Raw genomic sequence first — 18,263 nt, 5'->3', positions numbered from 1 at the left:
GTAACTGTGAGAATAGCTTCCCCCCAGAAATAGTTCGGAACATTAGAGGAAAACATAAGGCACCGGGCAACCTCCAAGAGATGTCTATTCTTGCGTTCAGCCACCCCATTTTGTTGTGGGGTGTCAACGCAAGAACTTATGTGGATAATGCCATGATTTTGAAGATAAGTACTGAGACTACTAGTAAAGTATTCCTTTGCATTATCTGACTTGAGGACTTGTATTTTGGAATTGAATTGATTTTGAACCATAAGATTGAAGGTTTGAAAAATGTGCCCGACCTTTGACTTTTCTTTCATAAGGAAAACCCATATTACCCGAGTATGATCATCAACGAATGTCACAAACCATCGAGTGCCAGAAATATTTTTTATCCGGGAGGGACCCCACACATCACTATGTACTGGAGAGAAAATAGTCGAAGGTTTGTATGGGATTTGAGGATATACTGTTCGAGTATGCTTTGCAAACTGACAAATTTCACAGTGATAAGATGCTGGATTTTTATTGATAAATAATTTGGGAAACAATTTTGCAAGGTAAACAAAGCTAGGATGACCAAGGCGATAGTGTAACATTATAATCTCACTATCTTTATTGACCTTAGAATTTGACACAGAATTGAAAGACTCTGACATACTCTGAGACTGTACGCAACTTGCTTGAGAGACTTGGTTTGAGAATTGGCCACATGAAAGGAGGTAGAGCCCGGAACACAGTTCAGCACTGCCAATCATCTTCCCCGATTTCAAGTCCTGAAAAACACACAAGTTTGGATAGAATTTAGTAACACATTGGAGATCACGAGCCAATTTGCTAATGGACAAAAGATTACAATCCAAGTTTGGAACATGGAGGACAGAGTCAAGATATAAGTCTTTAGTAAGTTTTATAAAACCTGTCCCGGCAATTTTTGACTTTGAACCATCAGCAATATGGACGGATGAATGACCATTACTTAGCTTGTAATTTTGAAGAATGGCAGCATCTCCTGTCATGTGATCAGAAGCACCTGTGTTTACTATCCACGGCCTCATTCCTCCTCGATTAGCAGTGAAGGCTACACCGGTAGTACTGCCACTGCCAACTTGGCTTAATAATTTCTGTAGCATCTCCATCTGCTCTTTGTTGAATGGACTCGGCTCGGGAACAAATGTGCTCTCAGAGTTGGCAGCCACGTGTGCTCTGCCATCTCTGTCAAACCGTGGCTTTGGTTTCCAATCAGCCGGTTTGCCATGAAGCTTCCAGCAAGTCTCCTTATAATGGCCTGGTTTCTTACAATAATCACACCAAGGCCTATCCCGTTTCTGACGATCTCCACCACTACTATTAAATGGCCGAGCAGCAAGGGCAGAGGCATCCAATGTTGGGGCAGGTTGCTCTTTTGATCCCATCATCACTTTCTTTCTACTTTCTTCACGCCTAACCTCTGAAAAAGCCTCCCTGAGACTTGGCAGGGGTTTAATGCCCATGATTCGGCCTCTAACATCATCCAATTCCCTGTTTAGTCCTAGGAAGAACTTGAACAGTCTCTTTTGTTCCACAATTTGCCTGTATGTTGCTGCATCATCCGAACATTTCCATGAGTGAGTCTCAAATAAGTCAAGTTGCTGCCAATACCTTGTGAGTGTGTTGTAATACTGAGTAACTGATTGCTCTCCTTGGCGGAAGTCATGTAGAGCTGATTCAACCTGAAACAGTTCTGAAGTATTTTCAGAACTTGGGTAAGTTTCTTTGGCTGCATCCCATATGTCCTTTGCAGTCCCAAACAACAAGAAATTTTCGCCTATGTCATTGTTCATGGAATTGATAAGCCATGACATGATCATGCTGTTTTCAATCTTCCACTTCCTGAAACCCGGTTCTGTAGTTTCTGGCATGACTGCTTCTCCAGTGAGGTACTCATCCTTTCCTTTACCGCAAATGAACAGCAACACAGATTGTGACCACTGTAAATAGTTATGACCATTTAATTTGTGTCCTATGATGAGAATAGGAGAGGAATCATTGCCACCAAGGTTTGGAATTTCAGATCTGCCCCCTGATTCTGGTGACGTGACGCTGGATACTTGTGATGATGCCATTCCGTATTTTGTCATGGACCGGAAAGGTAGAAGAACACTTCCCAAGGCACGTGCAGGGACTGGAGTTGAGAAAAAATAGCCGGAGGACGCCGGAAAATCTGATCAGAGGGCCCGCGGAAGCAAAAGAACCCCAAAAGAGGCACGTGCAGGGCTCAGATTGTACAAACAGGTAAGAAGGGTGGCTGGTCGGCGTCAGGCGAGCCTGGAGGAGGAAGCGCGTCGCCGGAAAGTGTCTCACGCGCCGGCGCGTGAGATGCAGTCGCCGGCCGGAAAAACGCGCGTGGGCTGCGCGTGGATGGGTTTCTGGTTCCGGTGCTTTGGGACAAATTGGAGATCTCCTCCAGGCGCTCCTTGCGGTGTAGAAAAAACCGTCGCCGGAAAGTTCGCCGGAAGTTCGCCGGAAAAGTTGCCGGCGGTGAGTGTTTTCTGACGACGATTCGACTGACCGGAAAGCGTTTTCTCCCTTGGCTCTGAGAACAGGGACTGATGACCGGAATGAGAGAGAGAGAGAGAGAGAGAGATGATCGGATTGAGATATGGCCAGAGAGATTTGGCCGGAAGGAGTGATGGCCTGAATAAGAGGTGGCCAGAAGGGATTAGGGTTTCAGAAAACTGGCTCTGATACCATGAAGAATTTCTGAACTCCTTTATTGATCTTTAATCGGTACACACCATACACATATATATACACAAATGACTGAATAAGAAAAAAATCAATCTAGCTTAATTCTCTCCTAAAATTAGGAAACTAAATCATAAGGAAATATCTTAAATGATCTCTCCTTTTTTATTCCTAAATTAAAGTCCTAACTTTGGCATTATTTCAACAGAATTGATCTTTGCAAAAGCTGCAAAGGTCTCTTGGTGGTCAATTCCATAGGTTTGTGTGAAACCTTTATCTACTAACCTTGCTTTATATCTTTCAATGCTACCATTGGGCTTACACTTGATTGTGAAAACCCACTTGCATCCCACTGTCTTCTTCTCCTTAGGTAAATCAACAATATCCCATGTTCTATTTTTCAAAAGAGCATTCATTTTTTCTTGAACTACTGATCTCCACTCCGAGTGTCCTAGTGCTTCCTGTATAGTTCTAGGAATGAATAAGTGAGAGATATTTGAAGTGAAAGCTTTATATTTTCCTAAGAGTCTTTGATAAGATAGATATTTGGCAATGAGATATTTGGTACAATTCTTAACTCTTTTTTGGATTGCAATAGGGATATCAAGATCAAAAATAGGTAAAAGAGTGGAGTCCATAGGAAGATTACCTAGATTTTGAGAACTAGGAGCTGATGATTGACCATACTCAAGATTGACTTGATTATTCCCAGTATTAGAATTAAACTTGCGCCTAGTATAAACACGAAGCTTAGTGGACATAGGTTGTAGAGTTTCTCTCCTTGTTTGTGATGCAGTTTTATTTGGCATAGATAAATCAATATTTTCTCCTTTTTCACTAATTAAAACATCTGTTTTTTGATTTATTTCAGGAAGAAAAATACTATGTTTTGGTTGTTCTTGTTGCCAAAACTAATCTTCATTAGAGCTCTCCCCTAAAGAGTAGTTTTGTTATAAAAGAGAATATTTTCAATAAAGTTGACATCCATACTAACATGAATTTTCCTAATGGTAGGATTAAAACACTTATACCTTTTTTTATTAGGAGCATAACATAGGAAAATACATTTTTCGGTTCTTGGATCAAATTTGGATTGAAGATGAGTTGGCACATGGACGAATGCTGTATAGCCAAAAAATTTTAAGGGTAAATCTGACGTGAGGCGTGTGTTTGGAAAAGTATTCTTAAGAGTTTGTAAAGGTGTTGCATAGTTTAGAACCCTTGTAGGCATTTTATTAATCAAATAACAACTTGTTAAAATTGCATCCCCCCAAAGGTGTGTAGGAACGTTCATATGAAATATTAAGAGCCCTACCTACTTCAAGTAAATGTCTGTTTTTACGTTCTACAATTTCATTTTGTTGAGGAGCGTCCTTACAAGTTGATTGATGTAAAATACCTTTCTCTAGCAGCACCTAAACAATCATTCATCGTCACTCTAAAGAATATTTATTTTGGTTTGAAATTGGTTTTCAACCATAGAATAAAAATCCTGAAAGAGTTTTGCAACCGCAGACTTAGAGTTCATTAGATAAAGCCAACATAGGCATGTGTGATCATCAATAAACATCACAAACCATTTTTTCCCAGTTAAAGTAGTAATCTTAGAAGGACCCCAAACATCACTATGTATCAAATAAAAAGGCTTTGAGGCACAATACAGTTTTATTTTATAAGAATTGCAATGACTTTTGGCCAAAAAACAAGTTTCACAATCAAAAGAAGTACAATCCAATCCTTTAAATAAATCTGGAAACAAATGTTTTAAATAGAAAAGACTAGGATGTCTTAATCTGTTATGCCATAGCATTATTTGATCATGCACAAGGATTAAATGAATACTACCAATAAAACCTTGAGCTTGTTTATTCTCAAACTAGTTGTCATCAAAATAGTAGAGATTGCCAATCAATCTAGCACTGCCAATCATCATCCTTGAGTTCGAATCCTAGAATTCACAAAGAGAGGCACAAAAAACAACACGACAATTAGAATTCTTAGATAAACGACTTACGGATAAGAGATTACAAGAGAGTTTTGGAACCTGTAAAACGAATTGTAAAACAATCTTATCAGACAAACGAATAGAGCCTTGCCTAACAATAGAAGATAAGCTTCCATCTGCACTACGTACTTTTTTATTTCGAGAACAAGGTGTATAAGAAATAAAAAAATGAGATAAATTAGTCATGTGGTCAAAGGCACCTGAATCTATGATCCAAGGTGCGGATAATGAAAGAGATTATGCACACGAAAGACTACCTGATTGAGCTAGAGATGCTATAGGAGTACCAAGAGTCAGTGGAGCAGGTTTTAGCAGTTGTAGCAGTTGGTCTAATTGTTCTTTGCTCAATGAGGGTGTCTAGGCAGCATGTGCTTTAGCAGGGAAACGATTAGAGTCGCCTTGCTTGTTAGTCTTGCATTCAACGGGCTTCCAATCAGCTGGCTTCCCATGTAATTTCCAGCAGGTTTCACGAGTGTGGCATGGTTTATTACAATGATCATACCGAACTCTTGGCTTGTCATTTGGACGATGCTAGTTATTAGGATTGCGAGAAGCTGCTGCTGCAGTGCCTAATAAGGTTGAGTTTTCCAGAGGCTTAGAGAGCTTCTTCCCAAGCATAACATTTCTCTGGCTTTCCTCACGACACACTTCAGAGAACACTTCACCTAGAGAAGGGAGAGGTTGCCAACCAATGATTCTACCCCGAACTTCATCAAACTCAACATTAAGCCTAGCTAAAAAATTGAATATCCGTGAATTTTCTACCATTTTCTTAAAATAGTTACAATCATCCGTATTTTTCCACTCATAGTCATTGAATAAGTCAAGATCCTGCCATAAACCCCTAAGCATATTAAAATATTTGGTAATCAAATTCTCACCTCGACAAATATCACCTAGTTTGAGTTGTAACTCATAGATTTGGGACTGATTTCCAAGGTCTGAATACATTTGAATAATGTTATCCCATAGTGCTTTGGCAGTAGGATAACACATATAATTCGAGCTAATCTCCTCCTCCATGGAATTTACTAGTCATGCCATGATCATGGAGTTTTATGCATCCCAAGTGGCATAGCTGGGGTTTGTCTTTGTTGGGTCTTTGGTGTCACTAGTCAAATAACCAATTTTGCCTCGACCCCTAATGTACATCCGAACAGATTGTGACCATTTGAGAAAATTGTTCTCATTAAGGCGATTTGTGGTGATCTAGATAGAGTGGGAATGAGAATTGGATATGGGTAATTTTGAGGAATTGGAACCAATAGTAATGGAAGGAGTAGATTCAGAAATTTCTGGACATGGTAAAGAGATAGCAATAGAAATGAAAAGGGAAGAAGAATAGAACTGGAAAGAATGAGAGGAAAAAGAAAGGGAATAGCCAATTAACTTGGCTCTGATACCATGTAGCAAAGAAAAAAAAATGTCATATTAATTGAATAAGGAAGGGAAACACACTTCGTTTTATAAAAAAACTACAACAAATCAAACTAAATCTACAGCTGTACACCCAATTTCTAGGAACCAAGTGAATTTAAAATATACAACCTATCCCTAAAAAACAGCAACAACTTATCCCTAAAAAACAGTAACATATTTTCCTAAAAAATAGATAACAACCAGATCAGAAAAATTCTGATATGATTGAGATTCTCAACAAAATCCTACAAGTTTAAGCTTTTAGGAAAATTGGTTGATCATCATAAACAAACCCTCTAGTTCATTTTCCACAATCAAAATTGTAGGCCTTGCAGGTCTTGTACGTTTAGTGAAAATACCTTGTACACTAAGTGTATTTTGCTCGAACATCAATTAGAAATGCATTTCACTTGCTTTTAAAATTGCATTTAGATTGTGGGTCATTGAGGCTATCCTGCAACTCTTAAGTACTAGTAACCATATTCCACAATCACATGCAGTCCTAGTACATTGAGTGAAAGAGTCTTGTACATTGAGTGTATTTTGCTTGTACATCAATTAGACATACATTTAATGGCATTCTTGGTATTTTTGCTTTATCAATTGGTCAAATGGCTTACATAGCAATTTTGATTCCACATGTGGTTACTTCAGCTATTACCATGCTTGCACAACTTTTGTAGCTCTTACTTTTAGGTTCTCTTAGACATAATTTTACCCAAAAGTTTATGTTTGTTTTTTTTTTCTGTTGAAAAGTTAGTTTGGTTGGACTAGTTCAAATTGGACTCAAATTTTAGAATGGATAGGTTCCTTGATTTGAGGAATTATTTGAATTCTAGTTTTTTTGTACGTAGTCAAAGTTTTATTCATATTAGGATTAGAATTAGATTTATTTATTTATTTGTTTGTTTCAGTTTCCTTATTTTTAGCCTAGAAATTAATCTATCTACTGGTTATTTAAACGGATGGAGCCTATGTTCTGAAAGATAGAGCAAAAAATAAGAGTTTGTCCAAAAAAACCTTTCATGGTTTTATGGTATTGGAGCCAGAGGAAAAAAAAAAAAAAAAAGGATGGTGAAGACTACTATGACAGGCTATATTCATAGGGAGGAATCTGATGCACCGCCTGGGAATTCACAACTACAAGTTCCAGCAACAAATCTGGCAGTACAGAGAACCTAACCCTGCAAATTACGATCCATAAATTAAATGGATGTAATTTTCTTCAATGGTCACAACCGGTGAAGTTGTTCATCAAAGGAAAAGGAAAGTTGGGCTATCTCACAGGTGCCAACAAAGCAACCAATCCAAAAAATCCTGCGTACCAAACCTGGGATTCTGAGAACTCCATGGTAATGGCTTGGTTAATCAACTCCATGGAGGCAGCTATTGGGTAGACCTACCTCTTTCTTCCTACTGCCAAGGACCTATGGGATGCAGTCCAAGAGACTTATTCAGATCTAGGTAATGCTGCTCAAATGTTTGAAATTAAGACTAAGTTGAAAGATATTAAACATGGTAGTTATTGTGTTACACAATACTATAATATCCTTCAAAATGCATGGCAAGAACTTGATTTATTCTCTAATATGGAGTGGAAGTGTGCGGAAGATAGTGCCTATTATTGCAAGATTCTCGAAAAAGAAAGGGAATTTGGTTTTTTGGTAGGACTCAATAAGGAACTCGATGAGGTTCGAGGTCGAATCCTGGGAAAAGAGTTGCTGCCATCTATAAGAGAGATCTTCTCTGAGGTGCGACCGGAAGAGAGTAGGCGAAAAGTGATGTTAGGAGAACAACAATCCAGCCAATCTGAGACTTCTGCCTTGGTTATTCATGGAGGGGAGACTTTTCAACAAAATGACTAGCAACCAGGAAAAAAGGGTGATCGTCCTTGGTGTGACCATAGTCGGAAACGAGGCCACACAAGAGATGCATGCTGGAAAATCCATGGGAAGCCGCCTACTGGGAGAAACCCGAGACCCGACCGCGATTCCAAAGCCTACCACAGTGAATTTGAGAACCTCAACAACCAAACAACCACTTCACCATTCACCAAGGAGTAGTTGGAGGTCTTGCAACATCTCCTTAATCCACAAACTGCATTCACTTCTGTCTCAGGTTCACCAAATGCTGATCCCTCACCATCTTGCTCTCTAGCATAATCAGGTAGAACTCAATACCCATTTAGTGCCTTAGCCAATTCTTGTAAACCATGGATCATTGATTCCGGAGCTACAAATCACATGACAGGGTCATCTACTTCATTTACAACATATGTACCATGTGCTGGTAATATGAAAGTCTGAATTGCGGATGGGGTCATATACCCTAGTAGTTGGAAAAGGAACCATCTCCTTGATAAAAACTTTTTCTCTTGAATCAGTCTTACATGTCCCAAATTTGTTGTGTAATTTATTTTCCATTAGTAAACTCACTAGAGATCTCAATTGTGTAGCTAAATTTTCTTCTACTACTATTGTTTTTCAAGACTTAGCTTCAGGGAAGACAATTGGTAGTGCATGTGAGTGTGAAGGTTTATACTGCTTTGATGACCGTGAAGTTGTGCAAGGACAAGCCGTTGTTGCTGGTAGCAATGTTTTATCTTTTCCTTTTGATCATGAAATAATGTTATGGCACTATAGATTGGGCCACCCTAGTTTTCCATATCTTAGGTTCTTGTTTCCAAAACTTTTCAAAAATAAAGTTGTCCAATTTTCAATGTGAAGTGTGTCAAATGGCGAACCATACCAGATTAGTATTTCTTGCTAAACCTTTCAGGTCCTCTAAACCTTTTACTCTCATACATAGTGATCTTTGGGGACAATGATGGTGCAAAATGGTTCATTACCTTCATCGATGATCGTTCAAGAATTTGTTGGGTTTACCTCCTTAAAGAAAAATCTGAAGTCTTTCAAACCTTCAAAAGGTTCTATTTAATGATCAAAAATCAATTTCAAACATCCATTAAAATTTTTAGAACCGACAATGGTAGTGAATATATAAATGTTGTTCTTGGAGAATTTTTATCATCTAATGGGATTATTCATAAAAAATCATGTGTAGATAGATACTCCACAACAAAATGGAGTTGCCGAAAGAAATAATAGACACCTCTTAGAAGTTGCTCCGTCCTTATTATTTTCAATGAATGTTAGAAAACTACATCAGGGGGATGCCATTCTTACAGCAGCATATTTGATCAATATGATGCCCTCAAAAATTTTTAATTTTAAAAACTCCCATTGCTGTTTTTCTTGCTTCATTCCCAAATTCCCGAATTTGCCAAGATTTACCAATTAAAATTTCTGGGTGCATTGCTTTTGTACATGTTCATTCACATAATCATGGTAAGCTTGATCCTAGGGCTATAAAATGCTTATTTTTAGGATATGCAGCAACTAAAAAAGGATATAGATGTTTTGATCCTGTTAATCAGAAACTGTACATCTCTAAAGATGTAACCTTCTTTGAACAGTAGCCCTATTACACTTCGCTTCAGGGGGAGAATTCTAGAGAAGCTTTGTCATGGGAAATTCCACAATCTCCTTTTTCGGTGCCTACACTCTCAGCAATCAGTCCAACAACCAGTCCACTCCCAGCAACCAGTCCAATGTCTACTCAAATCTCTCCATCCATTCCTTTTGTTCAATTGAACCCAACAATAGTTCCAATACATGATGGATTGTCAAATGTAGGGGGAGATAAAGCATTGCCACCAACGGCCTAGTCTACACCACAATTCAAAGTCTACTCAAAGAGGTGTATAGTACCTGATGCACTCATGCCTTGCCATGAAGCCAGACCGGAGATAATGCCTGAATCAGGTTTGGATAATTCTTCATCCACCTCACATTCCTCACTTCCTGTAGACCCAGTGCCTAGTGACTTAGATCTCCCAATAGCACTTAAGAAAGGTGTTAGATCCTATACTATTCATCCCATATCTAATTTTGTCTCTTATCATAAATTATCCTCATCTTTTTTGGCTTTTACCTCTCACCTTTCTTCCATAGAAATTCCAAAAAATGTACAGGAAGCATTTGGTGATCCAAGATGGAAAGCAGCGATTGTGGAGGAAGTCAAAGCTTTGGAAAAAAATGGAATGTGGGAACTTGTTACCCTACTGAAAGGTAAAAGAACTGTGGGATGTAAATGGGTCTTTTTAGTAAAATACAAATCTGATGGCTCGGTGGAATGGTACAAGGCAAGATTGGTTCCTAAAGGATTTACTTAGACTTATGGGATAGATTACTAGGCGACTTTTGCACCGGTGGAAAAACTGAATACAATCCAAATTCTTCTTTCTTTGGTTGCAAACTAGATTAGCCTCTTTAGTAGCTGGACATAAAAAATGTTTTTCTCAATGGGGAATTAGAGGAGGAGATTTACATGGATGTACCACCAGGACTTGAACAAGGAAGCTCCAATAAAGTTTGTCAATTGAAGAAAGCTCTCTATAGTCTCAAACAATCGCTCCGGGCATGGTTTGAAAGACTCAAGAGTAGTAAAACGATATGGCTATCTTCAAGGACATTCGGATCATACCATGTTTTACAAATCTACTGATGAGGGTAAAATAATTGTTCTCATAGTTTACGTTGATGATATGATTTTAACAGGCAATGATCATGTAGAAATTGAAGCTTTGAAGATCCTAGCTAAGGAGTTTGAGGTGGAGGACCTTGGTGCACTAAGGTATTTTCTAGGGATGGAGATTGCTAGAAATAAAAATGAAATCTCTGTTTCTCAAAGAAAGTACACTTTAGACTTTCTCAAGGAAACAGGGATGCTTGGTTGCAGCCCCAATGACATTCCGATCAATTCAAGACACAAGATAGACCCGGCTGAAAAAGGGGATCTAGTTGAGAAAGGAAGATATCAACAACTGGTTGGAAAGCTCATCTACCTCTCTCACACTAGGCCGGATATTGCTTTTGTAGTAAGTACAGTTAGTTTGTACATGCATTCTCCATATGAAGCACACATGAATGCTATCTATAAAATACTGCAATATCTCAAAGGAATCCCAAGAAAAGGACTTCACTTTGGACAGCACGACCAATTCAAAATAAAGGCCTTCATGGATGCAGATTGGGCGGGGTCTATAGAAGATAGGAGGTCAACATCTAGCTACTGTACATTTGTGTTTGGAAATCTCGTCACATGGAGAAGTAAAAAAAAAAAATGTGGTGGCGAGAAGTGGTGCTGAAGCTGAGTTTAGATTGATAGCTCATGGAATTTGTGAAGTCTTGTGGATCAAGAGAATATTAGAAGAACTAAAGATTACAATTCATCCCCCAGCTATGATGTATTGTGACAACAAGGCAGCTATAAGCATCTCCCACAATCCAGTCCACCACGATCGAACAAAACATGTTGAGGTGGACCGACATTTCATCAAGTAAAAAATTGAGCAAGGGAAAATATGCATGACATATGTGCCATCCAAAAGCCAGATTGCTGATGTTTTAACTAAAGGGATCCCAAGAGAAGACTTTGAAAATTATGTGGACAAGTTAAGTATGATAGACATCTATGCCCCAACTTGAGGGGGAGTGTTGGAAAGTTAGTTTGGTTAGACTAGTTCAAATTGGACTCAAATTTTAGAATGGATAGGTTCCTTGATTTGAGGAATTATTTGAATTCATTTTTTTGTACGTAGTCAAAGTTTTATTCAGATTAGGATTAGAATCAGATTTGTTTTTCAGTTTCCTTATTTTTAGCCTAGGAATTATCTATATGCTGGTTATTTAAACGAATGTAGCCTATGTTCTGAAAGATAGAACAAAAAATAAGAGTTCATCCAAAAAAAACCTTTCACGGTTTTATTTTCCTTGTTGTTTGTTTGTTTGATTTATTTTTTTATTTATTTTTGCTGTTTTTTCTTTTAACATGGTTTCCTAAGATAACAGTTGTTGAAATCACCTATTATTTTTTTTATTAACCTTGGAAAAAAGGGGCTTCCACCATTAGCTGGAGGCAACCGAGGAGATCAGTCAAATCCTTCTTGTTGGTAAATGACTCATCATGTGTGCACAATTGCACGTCTAGGGTTATTTGACAACTCTAGCAAACTTATGGGGAGTACAATACATAAGGAATTCAATACGAAGCTCATGGTTGTTCCTTATGACTGGAGAAAGCTCATGGCATGGGTGGAAAGGGGAGAATTTTTGCTTGAGCCTTCTAAGTGGAAGTTGTATGATTATGCTGTTCAGAGTATCTACACTAGTTGATCCCTACAATGAATTTGCATTTGTAACTTTCTTGCTTCTGTAGTAGAAGTATACCTTCCTGATCTCATTGTAGGAAATGCATTCACAGGAGGATTTATGGTTGGCTAGATGTATTATATTGAGTTCTTCTTTTCCATGGTTTTCTAACTATGTCAAGTTGTTCCAATAGTAGGTGTGCAATGAGTTTTGTTAGCAGGGTTACCATCATAAGTTGTTCTCAGTTGTGAACCTTAACTTCTTCATTTGTTATCACATCTGGTTCTGTTGGTATTGTTATTGTTTGCATGTAATTTGGCTATTTTTCTACCATTGCTAGTTGATATTTTGTTTAAAAATGTCTGTGTGTTAAGGAGTTGATCTGGTTCCATATGCACTTTTGACAACATGATGCTTGTCTGGTATGTGAGGCTTATACACACACACACGGGCACACGTATAGATATGTATATATACGAGGGAACTTTATATTTTTATTATGATCATATCTATATATAACAATTTATATAAAGAATATTCTCACTTTCAATACCTTCATCTTGTTATCTGGTTTACTGATATTCTGATACCTGGAAGGAACTTCTGAGTGCTCACTTAATACATTCTTCACTTACCATTTCTCTTTGGATGTGGTTTGTTTCTTTATGTATATTCATACTTAAATTATGACTGCTGAACACTGGATTTGACTTCTAGAATGAGTGGGGTCAAGTGGATGTATGGTCAGAAAAGTGTCTTCCCCCAGGGACCGTGCACTTGAGGGTTCCAAGGGTTGTTCCCATTGCCAAGAAGCTGGAAATTGATTTTGCCCCTGCTATGGTTGGATTTGAATTCAGAAATGGTCGATCTATTCCTGTATTTGATGGTATCGTGGTATGTGCTGAGTTCAAGGATACAATTTTAGAGGTAAGATTTATTTGCAACTTTGCGAGTGCATTACTTATGCCAAAACTGTTGAATGCATTAGGTTTCTTGAAAATTTTGATTTTTGACTTTTTGATATATATATATATATATATTTTGACGTGTATATATATTTTTTAAATTAAGATCTGGAATGAGCAATATTTTAAGAAATTTATCTTCTTTTTTTTCTCTTGCATATAAATCTGAATTGTTCCTTGTTTTTCTTATCAAGTATGTAGAGCTCGCTGTACTTTCATTTCACATATTCAATGATTTTGGATACTGTTGATGAATGTCATGAATTCTTTCATATATTGACATAATTTTCTGTGTCCTGAATTACACAAACTATAACAAGATGAAACATAAGCCTCCACTTTTTGTCCTCTTAAGATGTGTGGCCTTTGTTTCACCCAAATTTCTTCTAGAATTTTCCTTTATTTTAATGAAGTGAAATATCAAATTACTCCTGAAAAAAGTGTCTGAATTCAAAATTATTTATTAGGTATATGCAGATGAAGAAGAGAGAAGACAGGCTGAAGAGAAGAGAGGGATTGAAGCACATGCTGTTTCTAGGTGGTATCAGCTTCTTTCATCTATTGTAATCCGCCAAAGGCTAAACAACTCTTATGGGAATGGTTTGCTATCAGATACCTCCAATGGCATAAAAAAAGTCAATAATAGATCGTCTTGGCAGGTTGAGGGTCGTGACAATGACAGACAGTTTCTTGAATGCCAGCAAGGGTACGTAGAGGATACTAATTTAGATCCTCCATCCATGGTATTCAGAGAAGACCATGAGCATGTATTTATAGCAGAGGAGGGTTTTGATGAAGAGAACTTGGTGCGGACAAAGCGATGTGGTTGTGGATTTTCAATCCAAGTGGAGGAGTTGTAGTACCTTTACTAAATACGGGTTTGCTTATAAATCAAAATGGTGCCCAAGGTTGAGCTGTAGTTGGTAGCATGAACTTGTGATATTATCTTAGTGCAGCCATGTTAAAAACAGAAGAAAGCTGTTTTTTTGTTTATTTTTTTTTTCGCCATCTTCTCTTAGCTGAGTATATAATCCTACTTGATCAGTTGGGAGAGCAAGAACCAAAAGAGAAAATTGATGTGCTGATGATGATTTCTTTTCATTTTTTGTTTGTCCTTGATATGTATATTAGAGTTTTTATGCTCTCAGGTGTATTAGTTGTTTGGAATGGAGGTAAAAGGGTGGATTTTATTAGATAGATTAATGGTTGAAGTGACACAATCACAGTATGGGCCCTAACAAAACCGAATCAGTTGGATGAATGATTGTTTTGGTGCCCCGTCTTTTGAGCCTTACTATCCTCCAGTTTTTTTGTACTGTCCCTGTGGTGTTTTACCCTATGGCCATATTTAGAATGTTGGAATGGAATAGAGAATAAGAATGAGAATGAATTTCATTTTCTATTCATTCATATGTTTGGATTGTTTTTAAGAAAATAAGAATTTAAAAAATGTATCGCCATGAATTTTGATTCTTATCTTCTTCATGGGATTATGAATTCCCTCCATTCCTCTTCAATTTTCACTCTTATTCCCACATATCAAATTATGAATTCCCTGCATTTCTCTTCAATTGTTATTCTTATTCCCATATACCAAACACATACTATGTGTCATCTGATTTTATGTGCTTGGTGCGCAGAAAAAAATGTTATATGTTTCTCTCCTGATTCAAGTTCCAAAATACTTGTTTGTTAGCGGAATTCAATTGAAACATTGCTTGGAATATGAACAAAAAGCCAATGTTGCACAATTTTAAGAGGGAATGTTATCTATTCTTGCTAAGTCCTTGATTGGGAAAGTTGAGTCTTTCACCTTTTTATTCATGTTTTTTAATATGATATTAAAAATAATATTATTAGATTTTTATTATTATTACAAAGAAAAAAGATAATTTTTATTTTTTAATTCTCAAGACTTGTAAACTTTGTTAAAAAATTATTATTATTATTATTATTGCCTTTCATGCTTTATAAAGACTAATTAAATTATTTTTAAAACCTCATTCATATTTATGATATTAGTTTTATAATATTAATTTTATTATGAACATTTTTAAAAAACTAATATTATATCCAAGTTAAAGGTATGACAAAAATGCATTGATATTACTAATATAGTAGAATAAAACAATGTTTTTAATGCTATTAGATTTGTTACAAAATGTAGGTACAACATTTATGTATTGTACTCACAATATAAATATGCTAAAAGCATGATATATTATGACATGCCTTAATTTCGCTTTTTAATAGTTATGAAAATAAATTTTAATTATAATATTTTCTTAATAATTTTATTTGTAAAACTAGTAATGAATTTATGAAATCCATTTAATAAAAATATAAAAAAAATTATATTTTTAATTATTAGAATGAAACAATAATTTGTAAATTATTATATTATATATTATTATTATTTTTTTTTTGGGTAAGTTATTTAAGAATAATATTAATATTAAGGTACTATAATATCTCATGAAAGTTGAGATAGTATGACCCCATGGGTGATCATAAGAACATGTGATAAGGAAATTTGTAATCGTAGTAATTCCTTAGGTGGAAATCGACATGTGCTTTTCTAGGTTAGGATATGTTAGTTGATCACATAATAGGAGGATTTATAACTCAAGGAGGGTAGAGTTAATCTTGAGAAGTTGATAACTTTCACCTTGTTAGATTATAGATACCGGTTCATAGGAAGAATGTGTATAATGGATAGCAGGTCATGGACTTGAGCACTTGGTGTCTTGTTGTAGTATACATAAGATATTAGAGTGCAGTTGACTCTATTGAGTCAACTTCAGAATTAGATTCTAAGGGAGTTAGTATTTTCATATGGGTTCTAGTAGTCCCTGATTAAACTCATATTCCTTGATGACATGATTTTATGAAGGTTGTATGAGTTTTTAGTTACTTGTGTGCATAGGGGTATTTTGGTAAATATTTTGATAAGAGCTTGTGAACGATCTTTCTAGACTAGGTTAATTGATTAATTGGAGCTTGATTGCTATTAATTAACTAAGACTTTTTTTTAGGTTAGATTAAGTGACTTAAGCCCAAGGCACGCACAAGCCACTATTGGGATTGAGCATTTAAAAGTAAGACATGATATAATAAAGTTATACTTCATTGTCCCCTAGCAATCCCTTTTATGCATGAACATTGATTTGATCATTCAACTCATATCACTTGCATTGTATGTGACTTAGGTGCATTAAGAATTGCACAAAAGATACAAGTCATAGGTTCCTTACAAGTCATTCTACTCATGGTTAGGGCACTAATGTGTATGGTTACACATTAGACATGACTTATGAGGAATCATGACGTAAGACTATCAATTGTCATGATTCACCAAGATACTATATTGCACGAACTCTCAACCTTAAGAGAATATTGAGTTTATGTTGAAATCAATAGGAGGCTTTGACCTATGGATAAGACCTTAAAGTGGTCTTATATCCCTACGGATTGGGTAACTATTGATGACAACATGTATTCTTAATAAAGGCAACATGATTTCTCATAGGATTGAGATAATGTTTCCTCTTGGGTGATTTAAAGGACATGAGATCATGAAATCTGTAGTTGTAGTAATTCCTTTAGTAGAATTTGACATATGCTCCTTGGAGCTAAAGTATATCAATTGATCATATAATAAGTAGGATTTGTAACTTAAGGATTGGAGAGATAATGTTGACGGGTTAATAACACTACTCTATTAGATTACAAACATCGGTTTATAGGGACACATACAATGAATAGTAGGTTATGAATTTGAGCTTTGCTTGTAATTTCATAAGATATTGGAGTGTGGTTGACTTTATTTATTAGAGTGTTGAGTCAACTTCAGCATTGGATTATGAGAGAACATGTATTTTCCTATGGGTCCCAATAGGCCCTGCTCGAGCTCCTATTTCATGATGGTACGCTTTGAGGGTATTTTAGGTATTTATAATTCATAAGTGTGCATAAAGTCGTTTTGGAAAAAATGCAAGGTTGCACTAGATCTTATGAATTGAGTTTTTGAAATAGTTAATTAATCAATTGGAGTCCATTAGGACTAATTAATTAATTATGACCTAAGTGGGTTGGATTAGGTGAATCAAACCCCTTTTAGGGGTTAAGGCTTCAACTTTCTTGCTCATTTTTTAGTTTCAAGAGAGAGGAACCCTAACCACCTTCTAGAAAGAGAAAGAAACTACCCTTTTCTTTTGTTGGAAACCATGAAAGGAGAGGTTAGGTGGAAGACTCTTAACTAGACAAGTTCTTTAGTGCTTTCGACATTTTCATAAGCTTGGATTTGATTTGGGAACATCCAAATTACAAATATGAGTACTATATCTCTAGCTCTATGGTTAATAATGGTTTTTTTTTATTGCCATTTGTTCCCACTACATTAGATTTAAAGAAGTTTAGGATAGTTTGCATGTACCCTACAAGATCTAGGGTTAGGGAAAGAACTAATAGGAGATTCACAATAGTCACTTAAGCTAATGAAAGCTTATAAATACCTTTCTTAGGGGTTAGAGCTTTGGTCTTACATTTTTGTTCATTTAGAGAGAGAACCCTAGCTATTAACCTTCCCAAATGATTCCAATCCTTTAGTGTTAAGATTCAAGGAGAGAGTCATCGCGATAGAAGATCAATGGGTTCGTGAGACTTATTACAACAACCACGTCTTCAAAAAGTTCTCTTAATCAATTGGATTAGGTTTGGGAAAATCTAGATCTCAGGTATGTAATGTTAACATCAACATCTAGAACATGTCATGATTTTTATTGCCATAATATTCCTCTACATCTAGGATGAGATTTCATGCACATACGAGATCTAGGGTCAAGGAATGGAGTAATCTAATGTTTCTATTAGAAAGAGCATTTATAAGCTCTTGTGCAACCTTGCATATTTATCAAAACTCCCTTATGAATGTTGAGAATCCTTGAATTACTCCAT

The 18,263-nt window shown here is 36.4% G+C and overlaps 1 protein-coding gene across 1 annotated transcript in view; it reads left to right on the top strand.

Moving 5' to 3' along the window:
* The window catches only part of LOC100265647 (DNA repair protein RAD4), a 75,438-nt gene extending 60,721 nt beyond the window's left edge, over positions 1 to 14,717 (top strand). The window contains exons 14-15 of the mRNA XM_019225141.2: positions 13,060 to 13,269; positions 13,775 to 14,717. Coding sequence (XP_019080686.1) covers positions 13,060 to 13,269; positions 13,775 to 14,167 — 603 coding nt within the window. The 3' untranslated portion in view covers positions 14,168 to 14,717. The remainder of the gene's footprint in view (positions 1 to 13,059; positions 13,270 to 13,774) is intronic.
* Positions 14,718 to 18,263: the final 3,546 nt, after the last annotated feature.

Source organism: Vitis vinifera, chromosome 14, assembly GCF_030704535.1.
Source record: "Vitis vinifera cultivar Pinot Noir 40024 chromosome 14, ASM3070453v1".
Taxonomy (NCBI): Eukaryota; Viridiplantae; Streptophyta; class Magnoliopsida; order Vitales; family Vitaceae; genus Vitis; species Vitis vinifera.
Note: the sequence above shows the minus strand (reverse complement) of the source record. Positions and strands in the feature narration are given on the sequence as shown.